General features: G+C 43.7%; 1 protein-coding gene across 1 annotated transcript; it reads left to right on the top strand.

The window, feature by feature from the left end:
- The first annotated feature begins 1,726 nt into the window (after positions 1-1,726).
- Positions 1,727-12,040, top strand: LOC147432750 (uncharacterized). The gene is made up of 4 exons (XM_086491982.1): positions 1,727-2,031; positions 2,260-2,686; positions 11,393-11,643; positions 11,755-12,040. The coding sequence occupies exons 1-4, from the start codon at positions 1,727-1,729 to the stop codon at positions 12,038-12,040; spliced, it is 1,269 nt and encodes a 422-aa protein (XP_086348108.1).
- Positions 12,041-12,466: the final 426 nt, after the last annotated feature.

The raw sequence follows: 12,466 nt of genomic DNA, 5'->3' as shown, positions 1-12,466 counted from the left end.
TCTAGCCATCACGTTACAATTTCTCTTGTGTGATGTCCCTCTTCATTAATGTGCCAACACCATGTTTGCTCTCCCTTTCCATACCTAGGTTTAGAGATATCGTGCTCATGTCATCTCAATAGTAGTAAAATTGAAGATTTTGGCAACAAAAGAACATTGAGTGTCTTGCTTTAGATTGTGATGTGGCACAGGTAATACCCAGTGGTGCTTCACGTTCCATTCACTGTTACTCATTGTGGATCGAGTAGAAAATGGTGTTGCATAAACAACGTGTCATGGGTCTTATCATCCGAAATATAGAAATGGGTGGTCTTATGAATCTCACCCACCACTTAGCACACAAAAGAGATTTGAATAGGTTTGGTTACCTAGCTTGATCTCATTTTGCACCTTGAATGCATTATTTTTGAAAGGTTCACTGCAAAACCCACAATCTCATCTGGAAAGTTCCACAAATATTCTTTTTAATCGATCTACTTGCCTCTTGCTCTTGTAGCATAGAGAATTAACATGTCTATTAGTGCAAATCTGGCAACCGCAAAGCGCATAACCATCCATGTTGTCTAATAATTCCCTTTTACGCATTTGATTGAAGGTTTTCTTAGAGTCCAGAGGTTGCATACAATATTCACAATTGGAAGTCTTGTGATCTTTAAAATTGCACACAGATCTCAAAGAGTATGAGGGAGATATTTATGTCCAGATGTGCTTGCTGAAATCTCAGATGAAATTGCTTCTGTAAACAAAAGAATCAACATCACACATGCAGGTAGACACTACTTCAAGCACACATTGCTTTAAGCACTGAGAAGCAGTGGAGAAAATTATAGAGCACTTGGAGAAGTACCTGAAAGCACTTAAAAGAACATTGAAGCATTAAGAAGTAGTACCAAGCACTCAAAAGTAGCCGTAAGTACTCCGAGGCACTCTAAAGCAATTTCAAGCGCTGCAAAGCACTTTGAGACATTTTGAATAAATTCAAAGCACTCGAAATGATTGTAAACCACCTATGAGGCACTCCAAAGCACTTGGAATAATTTTGAAGCACTATTAAGTAGTGTTACGCACTCTTAGGCACCATGTAGAAGCACTATGGAGCAGGATGAAGCACTATATATGAAGCATTTCAAATTAGTTGGAAGCACTGTGAAGAACAAATCAGAAGTTTTGAATGCTCGGACTGGCATCTGGCTAATGAAGGTCCCCCCACCACTATATTCATATAAGGTCGGACAACAATTTGAAACTCATTCTCTCCCCCGACTTATTGTTCCCTAGAATTGACTAACTCTCTTTGAAGCCTCGAACAAAGTGATGTCGGAGACACCTCGTTTTGGAACCACCACTTGACCATCCTTCATTCTAGCTTAGGAGATGCGTTGGGGGGTAGTGAAGTGCAAGAAACACGCCACAGTGACATTGCTGAAAGAGTGTGCGGTCTGCAGGCCTTGTGGAAATAAGGGAGCTACCGCACGGACTTCTTTGCGCACGTGATCTACCCCTGATCTGTTGGGAAATCGCCTATGCGTAATTATTTTACCCCATCGCTAGGAGGAAATGACTTTTACCCCATCTCTAGGAGGAATAAATTTGAGTCTCCGATAGTGGGTGAGGGCATCCGCAAGTTCTTAGCCTCTGGAGTCTGGACCCAATATATATAGATATATATAAAAGCTGTCGCCTGTAATTTCTTGTGTGAAAAGGTAAAACATTGTCTCTCTGCAAAATGAAGAGACAGCATTTGATGGAGGGCGAGGCGCAGCAACTGCAAAACATAACAATGGCCACTTCACCACCGAGAATAATAACTGCAGCGCTCCCACATTCGACCTCATCCTCATCACCTTCAACTCCCATCATTCAACAACGTGCAGGTCATGACCATATCTTCCTGTCTGAAGATCTTCTAGTCTACGAGTTGCTCCCGAGTCTCCCCATTAGAGAGTTGCTTCGCCTGCGTGTAGTTCATCCCTCCTTCACCCAGGCCATTGCAACACTCTTCGGCCCAAGCCTTAATCCTCAGCCCAAGCCGTAAGTTATTATATTGTTGCATTTGCAGTTTATTACAGATAAGTCCAGTCTAGGTTATTAACGCTAACTCTCTCTCTCTCTCTCTCTCTCTCTCTCTCTCTCTCTCTCTCTCTCTCTCTCTCTCTCTCTCTCTCTCTCTCTCTCTCTCTCTCTCTCTCTCTCTCTCTCTCTCTCTCTCTCTCTCTCTGTCTCTTCATGCGTTTCTCTCAAAGATATATATGCTGGCCGGCCCATATTGCACCTGCCCTGGTTTTACTGCATGGTTGATACTGCAACCCAAGGTACCCTCTGTCGTCCTCAATATGACACCGTAGCATTTGACCCAGGTTGCAATACATGGCACTGGTTACCACACCCGGCACATCGCTCCTTGAACAAAGATTTGCATCCCAATCGTGTCCAGCCCATCTGCAGTTTGGGGAGTTTGGTCTGCTGGGAGTACATTCTTGATCATAGGCCATTTACAAGTGTCCACTTTTTAATCCTCAGCAACCCCTTTACCGGTGACAAGGTGACTTTGCCACTCTCTACAAGGAGGTACGTTATGCATGGATTTGGAGGTGAATTGCGCTTGGAACAAAGTAATGAGACTGGTCGTATTAGCATCATTCGTGTATCACCTCGGGAACCTGCGCACGTGATCATACATCGATACACACTGTGAGCGGGATGAAAACACACACAACGCCTCTATAACGACCCGACACACACTCCTGGAAGGATATACACACACACTATGGGGCACCACTTGGCTTACACAACACACGTGGCCGAGACAGGGAACACACCTTTGGAGTGAGAGGAGAAAGACTATCCACTTGCCCACTCCACACAGACACACACACACACACACACACACACACACACAAAAAAACTCAGCTCAAAAGAGGAGAATTTCTGATGTTTAGATACAATTGAGCTTGGGCCAACACCAATGGGGCAAATAGCTCACACAATATGAGTAAAAGATACTAGATACAATCACAAATTGGAGCAGAAGCTTCGCTCATAGGAGAAACTTACACAGCCAAAACAACAGAAAAAGAGTGAGGAATTTGGAAAAATTGGCAGCGCCATCGCGTCTGGAACGGCTCAAAACCCAGTCTACAATGTCAAAGTGCTCAAATCCGACATCGGATGAGCAGTTTACGGCCAAAACAAGCTCCAAAAACCCCAAAAACACACCTGCGGCTGTTCCTCCTCTCTTCTCCACGTTTTTTTTGGTCTTCTCTCAGTTTTTTCAGTTCCCACACCTAGCTTTATTAGTTGGGCACCCTTGGCCTTTTAGATGACCTCAAACGGACCCCGAAAAGGCCAAAAATTGACCTTGCAGTGCATAGTTGTCACCTTTTTGCATCATCCGCACACCTGGCACTCATTTCTTTTCAATAATGCATCTCGCAACCACGTGAAGTGGCCCCAAAAAGTGTTCCTAATGATGAACTTTCTGCATAACTCTCACAAGAAAACACCAATGTTGTGTCTGTCCTCATCCCCGTGCAAATATTGACCCCGTTCGTCCTCCTGACGCCACTAGATGCCATCTGACGCACCTGCTTACCTCATGTCGTCGGCCCGCGCGGATAGCTTCTCTCAAGAAGTCTTATGCGCTACCAACTCCTCCTTATTGTATAAAAAATACAATGGTACTGGTAATAGTGAAAATCGATGCACTATGTACACCCTTTCCTACCTGTAAACATGTGGGCCCCACGTAACCACCTGGCTCTGAAAAATGGGCAATTCTTTATTTGATGCACCATGCATGTATATGTACATATGCGCATTCCCTTGCTCCAAAAAACTCCTAACATAATTTTCCCATCCCCTAGTCTTCTAGATCATTCTTGATCAGCAGCAGCAAAGAGAGATATGAGACTCGCCGCATCACAGGTCTCCTCATCCCTCACCAACACTGCTTGATCCATAGACATCTCATCTTGCTCCACCATCATCAATCTAGCATGATACAATTTAAGACATAATCCATTTACCCTTGACTTATGTAGAACACCATCCAGGTTAGCCAGCTGATATGTGCCATTTGGAAAACACTCCACTGCCTTGAAAGGGCCTTCCCACTTAATTTGAAACTTCTTTTGGAAGGTGTTGTCTAGCTTACTGTTGTAGCGCAAAACCAAGTCATGTTTCTTGATACCCTTACTTTTGACCTTTTCATTTATCTTTACCAAAGCCTTATCCTGCATCTGCCCATAATGCTCCAATGCGCTCATCCTATCCAACTGGACCTCTTGTAACTGCAAGAGCCTCTCTTTGAATGCATCACTAGGCGGCCCAAGAAACTTCTCTAACATATTGACCGCAGGCAACTCTACCTCCACAGGCAATAGTGCTTCCTTTCCATACACCAAATGAAATGGAGTAAACCCTGTACCTGTCTTCACCGAAGTACGGTAAGCCCATAATGCACTAGGCAATTCCAAATCCCAATTCTTTCCTTGGTTCTCTGTCACTTTCGAAAGAATTTGTACCAACTCACCATTGAATCTTTCATTTAAGCCATTACACTGTGGGTAATAAGGAGTGGTATGCTGGTGCCTAATCTTCATCTTTGTGCATAAGAAGTCTAGCAGTTTAGCTCTAAATCCTGGCCCCTTATCTAAAAGTAGCTCTAATGGCACCCCAAACTTGCAACATATTTCATCATACACAAATTTTTCCACATCCTTTGCAGTGATCTGTTTTACTGTTATAGCCTCTGCCCATCTAGAGAGATAGTCCACTGCCGTCAAAATATAGCTTTTGCCCCTGCTTGTGATAGGTAACGGGCCTATTGCATCAATCCCCCACTTTTAAAACACATCAAACGCCATAATGGTTTTTCGTAGCTCTGGCTTCAACACTCTCTTCCCAAATGCTTGACACCTATTGCAAGACCTACACCAATGGTGAACATCCTTGTGCAAACTAGGCCATACATACCCCTCTTGCAAAATCTTATGCAAGGTGATTTTTAGAGCAAAATGGCCACCACATGCGCCTTCGTGATTCTCTTCCAACACTCTATAAAGCTCCTCCCGCCAAGGTACACGTCTCAACACGAGATCAGCCCGTTTCATGTATAAGACATCACCAATCAATTTGTACCTGTATGTTCTACGCACAAAGCCATACTTATTAGACTTCTGAATCTCCTTCGGAATGATTCTTGTTAGCAAAAACTCCTCTTCTTGAGCCAAACTTTCCCGGCCATGATAAAGAGGTAAAGTGGTCCTCAACACAAATAGCTCCCCAATCATGCCTTGAGCTGCTTCATGTGCCTCTCCATTTAGAGCACGTTCAATGTGTCTGATGATCCATGCTTCGAACTTTTTTAACAGGCCTTTAATTCTGAAGCACATTTCCTTCAATGAGGTGTTCTTGCTCTTCCACACACCCAGCACTTGCTTCACCACTAACAAGGCATCACCTTTTATGATCAACCTTCGAACCCCATGCTTCAAAAAAATGTGTAATCCGGCTTCCAGAGTAGCATATTCAGCCTCATTGTTACTATGAGCATCCAATTTGAACCCTCTCTTGCATACTAGCTTCCCCTCTTGATCATAAAGTGCTATACCCCCTGAAGTTGCATCATGGCTCTTTCTGTATGAACCATCAAAGAACAACACATGTGCATTGCTGATCTATGGCACTTCTTCAACTACCTTTCTCACCACCTCTTCCTTAACAATAAGGGGATTCTCCTTGTAGGTCAACAAATCAGCTAGGGTAGCCCTTGTACTATCTTCCACTAGAAAAGAGAACTCAAACTCTTGCAGCTCAATTACCCATTTCTTGACCACATTTGACATGTTAGTGCCATTAATTAACTGTGGCAAAAAGGCATAACTTGTCAAGAAAACAAAAGGTCGTGGTAGCAAGTAATGACGAAATCGTCGACAAGCAAATATTACACGGGCCATCACTAGCTCTACTTCCGAGAACTTTCTCTCCGCTACCAACTTCACTCGGCTTGCACAATACACTGGACTCATATAATGGCTGCCCTTCCCCTTTTGCAATAGCATGGATCCAATGGCATCATCCCCTACTGAGGGATTTACATAAAACACTTTCTCCTAATCAGGAGCCTGCATGGCTGACAACCCCCCTAACACCTCTTTCACCTCTTGAAACACTTCTTCACACTTTTCATTCCATTGCAATGGATCATGCTTTGCCACTTGTTGTAATGGATAAAGAATCTGAGAAGACAATGGAATAAACCTTGCCATGTACTTCACTTTGTGTATAAAGGTTTCCAATTGCTTCGTACTCGTAGGTGATGGAAGAAGAATAATAGACTTAACCTTGTCTGGATTAGCCTCAATGCCATTTTCTGACACCATGTGGCCCAATAACTTCACCCTTGGCTGTGCTAGATGACATTTCTTTGGATTTAGTTGTCCTCCACATTCATCATATCGATCCAATACCATCTGCAGCTTCTCATGGTGTTCAACCCTACTGCTATAAACACAGAAGTCATCCATAAAAGCTTTAACACAACTACCAATGAATGGGTCCAACACCCAATTTGCTCTCTCTTGATAGAAGGAAGGTCCATTTGACAACCCAAATGGCAATACTGTGTAGCAATAGCATCCCCATGGCGTAATAAAAGTGGTCTTTGTGCGGTCTTTAAGAGCAATCTTCAATTGAAAATAGCCTGAAAAACCATCACACACACTGTACCTCTCATAACCTGCCACTGAATCCAAGATCTGATCGATGAATGGAAGAGGATATGGGTTCTTCTTAGTGGCTGCGTTTAAGGGTTTAAAATCTACACAAATTCTCCACTTCCCATCCTTCTTTGGACTGACTACAACTGAACTCACCCATTCTGTGGTCTCCACATGGACTATGAACCTTGCCTTCAACAACTTGTCCACCTCCTCTCGCAAGGCTTCCATTTGCTCTTGACCCATCCTTCTTAGCCTTTGCCGCACTGGCTTAGCACCTTCTTTCATATCTATATGCATCTCTTCGCCCTTGAACCCTCTGATCTCTTCATATGAAGTAATGAACAAATCAGGAAAACTAGCCAGCATGTGCAAATAAATATCCTTCTCCATAGCTGAGAGGTCTCCGCTGATCATTTGTGTCATCAATTCCTGCTTCTTTGACAACTCAACCTTGGTTTGCATCATCCCTTCAATCACTTCATAAGGCCCTTCACTTTCATCTTCAACCTCATTCGCAAATGCAACTAAACCAAACTCCTCGATTTCTTTGTCCATCAAAAGAAATGCAACATCAGCATCCTCATCACTGCTGGTAGTGCGATCACTATCCTCATCTGTCACCGTGGAAGAGTCTTCATCACTAGACTCATCCTCATCTTCATAAAGCTCCTCTAATCGTTTCCTTGTGTCCATATTATAAAGCTTCTTGGTACCTGTCTTTCCATAGAGGCTAATCGTACCATGTCGCCAATCTTGAATAGCTCCCACTGCACGTAACCATGGACTGCCCAGTATAATAGGATATGCTCCCAACCCTGTTGGCATCACATGAAAATCAACCACTTCCTTTGCATCATATGCCACCACTTCTAAGCTCTTTACAACACCAGAGCATTTTACTTTTTGATGGTTTGCCAATCTGATCCGAAAACCTGACACCCCAGCCACTGTGAGACCCATCTTCTCAACGCATGAGTGTGTTATGACGCATGTTTGGGCTCCGCCATCCACATAACCTTGTCCCAAATTTTTCCTTTTATGCCACACATCTACTATTGGACAAATGTCTGGTAGCTCATCCATTTGCGACACCTTTACTGAACCTCTCTCTGGCTCTTTCTCCATTGGGTTAACCATCCTCTTCCACTGTCGCTTTAGCTTAGGCACCATCTCTATAAGCTGCCCAAAAGTAACATCTACCTTCCTGCTCGTCAGATCCTCCTTCAAGTAATAGCTTAATTGCCCATCCCCTAGTGGAAAATCTGAAACATGAAACTTTCGACGAGCTCTCCTTTTCCTCTTGGCCTTGACATCCTTGCCTTCATGGCTCTTTCCTTTCTTCTTACTAGGACCTGGGGCACTTCTTCCTTCCTTATCCTCTGTGGTCCTCCTCCCAATAGGCATCACTAATGTATCCTCTAGCTTTGATGCCTTCTCCAAGGTGACTACACTTAGCACTTTTGTCTTTCCCTTTTCCTCCTGGGTCAGTCCACTGGTTCCTTCGTCTCCCTTAATTTCGATGCCATAATCATTTGACCTAGTTAGCACCTGTCTTGGCAATGGATACATGTCCCCCCCCCATCCTTGGTGGCTTATCACATTGTGGGCTGATGTGACCCAACTCTCCACAATTACATGTGGGCGTCTGCCTCCAAAACCTACCATTGCTTTGTCCAACAACATTCCTAGGCCTTTCTTCACCTCCTGGCTGATTTGCAAACCTCCCTCGACCTCGATTATTTCCCACTTGACCTAGCATGTTTAGGCTGAGATTCTTCATCAAATCTACCATTTGCCTCATGTCTTGCCTTAGCCCATCATCTTGCACTGCTGTAGTGACCACTGCTGGCATAACCTGAGTAGTAACAGGAACCACTCGTTCGTGATGAACCCCTGACATGCGACCTTGTAAAGACTCTATAGGCTGAAATTCATACCTCATGGGCAAAGACTCCACCCCTAACTGGCTCATTTTCCTCAACTTCCACTCTTTGTTCCTTGCTACCTCTAGTGCATCATCATATGTCCTAGGCTTCTTTAGCTCCACTCTCCAACGTATATTCTCCCAAAGACCAGCTAAGTACCTTTCCTTCTTCATCATGTCAGGCGGGGGTACCTGTGGTGCTAAGGCCTTGCACATTCTCTCCCATGCCAATGAAAACTTACGTATGTACGCATCTACTGGCTCACCTTCCTTTTGCACCAAAGCCTGTACTTCTTGCCACACTTTGTCAGGATCTTCTATCTTCACAAACTCCACTTCCAACCCATGTCGTAGATTGTCCCAACTCAATCTTACAGGTGGATCCGCTACACACAACTCCTCTTCAAATGCTTTGGACCAAACTCGTGCATCACTCTTCAAACAAATTTGGAGAACACGTAACATCTGTGTAGGGTCATGAATCTGGTTGCTAATGCAGGCAACCTCCATCTTTTCCAGAAAGTCTTCCATATCTTCATCACTTCTTCCATGAAACTCCGGATAAGAGAAAGCCATGGCTACCCAAGTTTCAATGCTTTGAGAACCCCTTTGAACACACGTGCAAGAACCCAAAACTTTTGACTACCCAATCCCCAGAAACTTCAATGGAGCTCAACTTTAGATAAGGACAAACACGTGCACATCAAATGAGTTTTCATATTTGATCATCGGAATTACAACAGGCAAAGGACATTCCAAGATCTCTCGTAATCTTCTTGGCCCGAACATAAAGACTATGCGCTGTTGGAAAAAAATCTTCCTGGACACATGAACATTTATCTGGATTCTTTGAGTTTAATGAAATGGAGTGAATTGAGGGCCATTTTGATCATCCATTAAAGCCAACCATGAAGCTCCCAAGAAGGCACACCTGACTTAACCTCTGATTTTGCCAAAATTTCAGCAGCATAAATGGCTCAAAAGACCAAAAAACCAGCCATCATAACTTGGAAAAATTTTGGCAGAGTATCCCCAGAAATAGAGGAGTAGAAACCCAAAATATAGACTCTATATGTATGCATAAACTGTCAACAATAGAACCCGAGCATCAAGTAGGACTCACTAGTACATAGCCTATGGCGAGGTCACAAAAAGGGTGCTCCAGCTACCTGTATCACCGAAAGGATCTCTACATTTGAGAATCCCCCAGCTCAATAAAAACCTCACGCTATCGACCCTCACACGAAGGCTAATGCAAATCGCGTATAGTCAAGTCTCAGAAATGACTATCTTCCAGACCAAGTCTCAGAAATGGCTGGGACTGCCAAATACAACCAAGTATGGCTCCACAAATGCATACAATGGCAGTTTCCACAAGTAACGTACAATCCAGGAGACAATGCGCTCAAATAGGGGCCAAGTGATGCATACCCACAACAACTGCAAGTGACATCACTGCTAGTATATCACTATACTCCAGCTACCTGTACCTGTAACCTGTAACCTGTAATCTGTAATCTGTAACCTGTAATCCCGAATCTCGAAGCTTGAAGCTCGAAGCAGAAGGTACTCGAAGAAGATCCTCTGTGGGGGCGCCAAAAGAATGTGAACGGGATGAAAACACACACAACGCCTCTATAACGACCCGACACACACTCTTGGAAGGATATACACACACACTATGGGGCACCACTTGGCTTACACAACACACGTGGCCGAGACAGGGAACACACCTTTGGAGTGAGAGGAGAAAGACTATCCACTTGCCCACTCCACACAGACACACACACACACACACACACACAAAAAAACTCAGCTCAAAAGAGGAGAATTTCTGATGTTTAGATACAATTGAGCTTGGGCCAACACCAATGGGGCAAATAGCTCACACAATATGAGTAAAAGATACTAGATACAATCACAAATTGGAGCAGAAGCTTCGCTCATAGGAGAAACTTACACAGCCAAAACAACAGAAAAAGAGTGAGGAATTTGGAAAAATTGGCAGCGCCATCGCGTTTGGAACGGCTCAAAACCCAGTCTACAATGTCAAAGTGCTCAAATCCGACATCGGATGAGCAGTTTACGGCCAAAACAGGCTCCAAAAACCCCAAAAACACACCTGCGGTTGTTCCTCCTCTCTTCTCCACATTTTTCTGGTCTTCTCTCAGTTTTTTCAGTTCCCACACCTAGCTTTATTAGTTGGGCACCCTTGGCCTTTTAGATGACCTCAAACGGACCCCGAAAAGGCCAAAAATTGACCTCGCAGTGCATAGTTGTCACCTTTTTGCATCATCCGCACACCTGGCACTCATTTCTTTTCAATAATGCATCTCGCAACCACGTGAAGTGGCCCCAAAAAGTGTTCCTAATGATGACTTTTCTGCATAACTCTCACAAGAAAACACCCATGTTGTGTCCGTCCTCATCCGCGTGCAAATATTGACCCCGTCCGCCCTCCTGACGCCACTAGATGCCATCTGACGCACCTGCTTACCTCATGTTGTCGGCCCGCGGATAGCTTCCTCAAGAAGTTTTATGCGCTACCAACTCCTCCTTATTGTAGAAAAAATACAATGGTACTGGTAATAGTGAAAATCGATGCACTATGTACACCCTGTCCTACCTGTACACATGTGGGCCCCACATAACCACCTGGCTCTGAAAAATGGGAAATTATTTATTTGATGCAGCATGCATGTATATGTACATATGCGCAATCCCTTGCTCCAAAAAACTCCTGACAACCCCTACTGACCCAATGTGCCAGCAATTGGTGCTCCAAGGCCGTTGCATACAAAATGTACTAGAGACATCCATACCGTTGCACAATAACATTCCCCATGTCTGTTACTACCATCAAGGCACACTTGCAACCTATTATCACATGCACCATCACATCTTGCCGGAGTTGTCTCTGTATGAAGGATCACATTGGCGCCAAGTGCGCATGCCCGACGACTTTACCAATTCACAGAAAAGCATGCTAGATGCCAGGTATGAAGTGCTTCAAATGGATGCCGAAATCCTCCTTTTGGTATTTAAGCGAAATCCAACGTGCAAGAAAAGTCGAGTTTTTGTGTACAAGTTCGACTTTGAGCATGGAAGGTGGTTGCGCGTCTTTGACGACTATACTCTCATAGTCTCTATCCCTTATTGGCGAAACTCAGAGTGCATAGACTTGCATGCTGTTGCGCGAGCTAACATCCTGGTGCTCTCTATTGGTGATCAAATAATCCTTTGCAACCTTGTTTCAAACACTTGGAGTTCATTGCCCCCTTGCTACAACCCTACAACTGGAGCAAGAATTCCTATTGTCAAGGTGGCATGTGCTCTAGATCCTACATACAGAATAGAGCCGGTGGCATGTGCAAAAGAATCTTCAAAGGAGTAAAGCCCATTAGTAATTTCAAACTTAAAGTTGTTTTTGTTTGGTACTAGCTGCAATAACTCTTGCAAGTATTTTGATAATTCTGACTTGTACACTAGCCCTTCATATTGGTGACGCTTTTTTGTTTTGTTTTGGCCTATCTACAATGCAAGGCTTAATTTGTCCTTGTGGTTTGCCTTGTTAAAGTGACATGCCTTTTTCATGCATAAAAGAGAACATTCAATGGAACAAATCCAAGTTTGAAATTTCTCTGATAGGAGAGAATAAATTAAGTAATTTTGTTTGAATATGATAACAATGAGAGTAGGGTTAGTGTAGATGTTTATGTGCTCCTTTTAGCGTATATGTAACATATCTCATTGGATATTAAAAGTATCGATTTTATCAAAATTGTCGACCAAATATTCATCCCAATCTTGAACATTTAAA

The sequence above is a fragment of the Adiantum capillus-veneris genome, chromosome 20 (genome assembly GCF_014529385.1).
Source record: "Adiantum capillus-veneris isolate H3 chromosome 20, ASM1452938v2, whole genome shotgun sequence".
NCBI lineage: Eukaryota > Viridiplantae > Streptophyta > Polypodiopsida > Polypodiales > Pteridaceae > Adiantum > Adiantum capillus-veneris.
Note: the sequence above shows the minus strand (reverse complement) of the source record. Positions and strands in the feature narration are given on the sequence as shown.

Bases quoted from the DNA above. Each gene is read 5' to 3' on its own strand.
- LOC147432750 (XM_086491982.1), top strand. From the start codon at position 1,727: ATGAAGAGACAGCATTTGATGGAGGGCGAGGCGCAGCAACTGCAAAAC. The intron at 2,687-11,392 runs ACACTGTGAGCG...AAACTCCTGACA, and splicing joins ACGTGATCATACATCGATAC to ACCCCTACTGACCCAATGTG. The intron at 11,644-11,754 runs GTATGAAGTGCT...TGAGCATGGAAG, and splicing joins AAAAGCATGCTAGATGCCAG to GTGGTTGCGCGTCTTTGACG.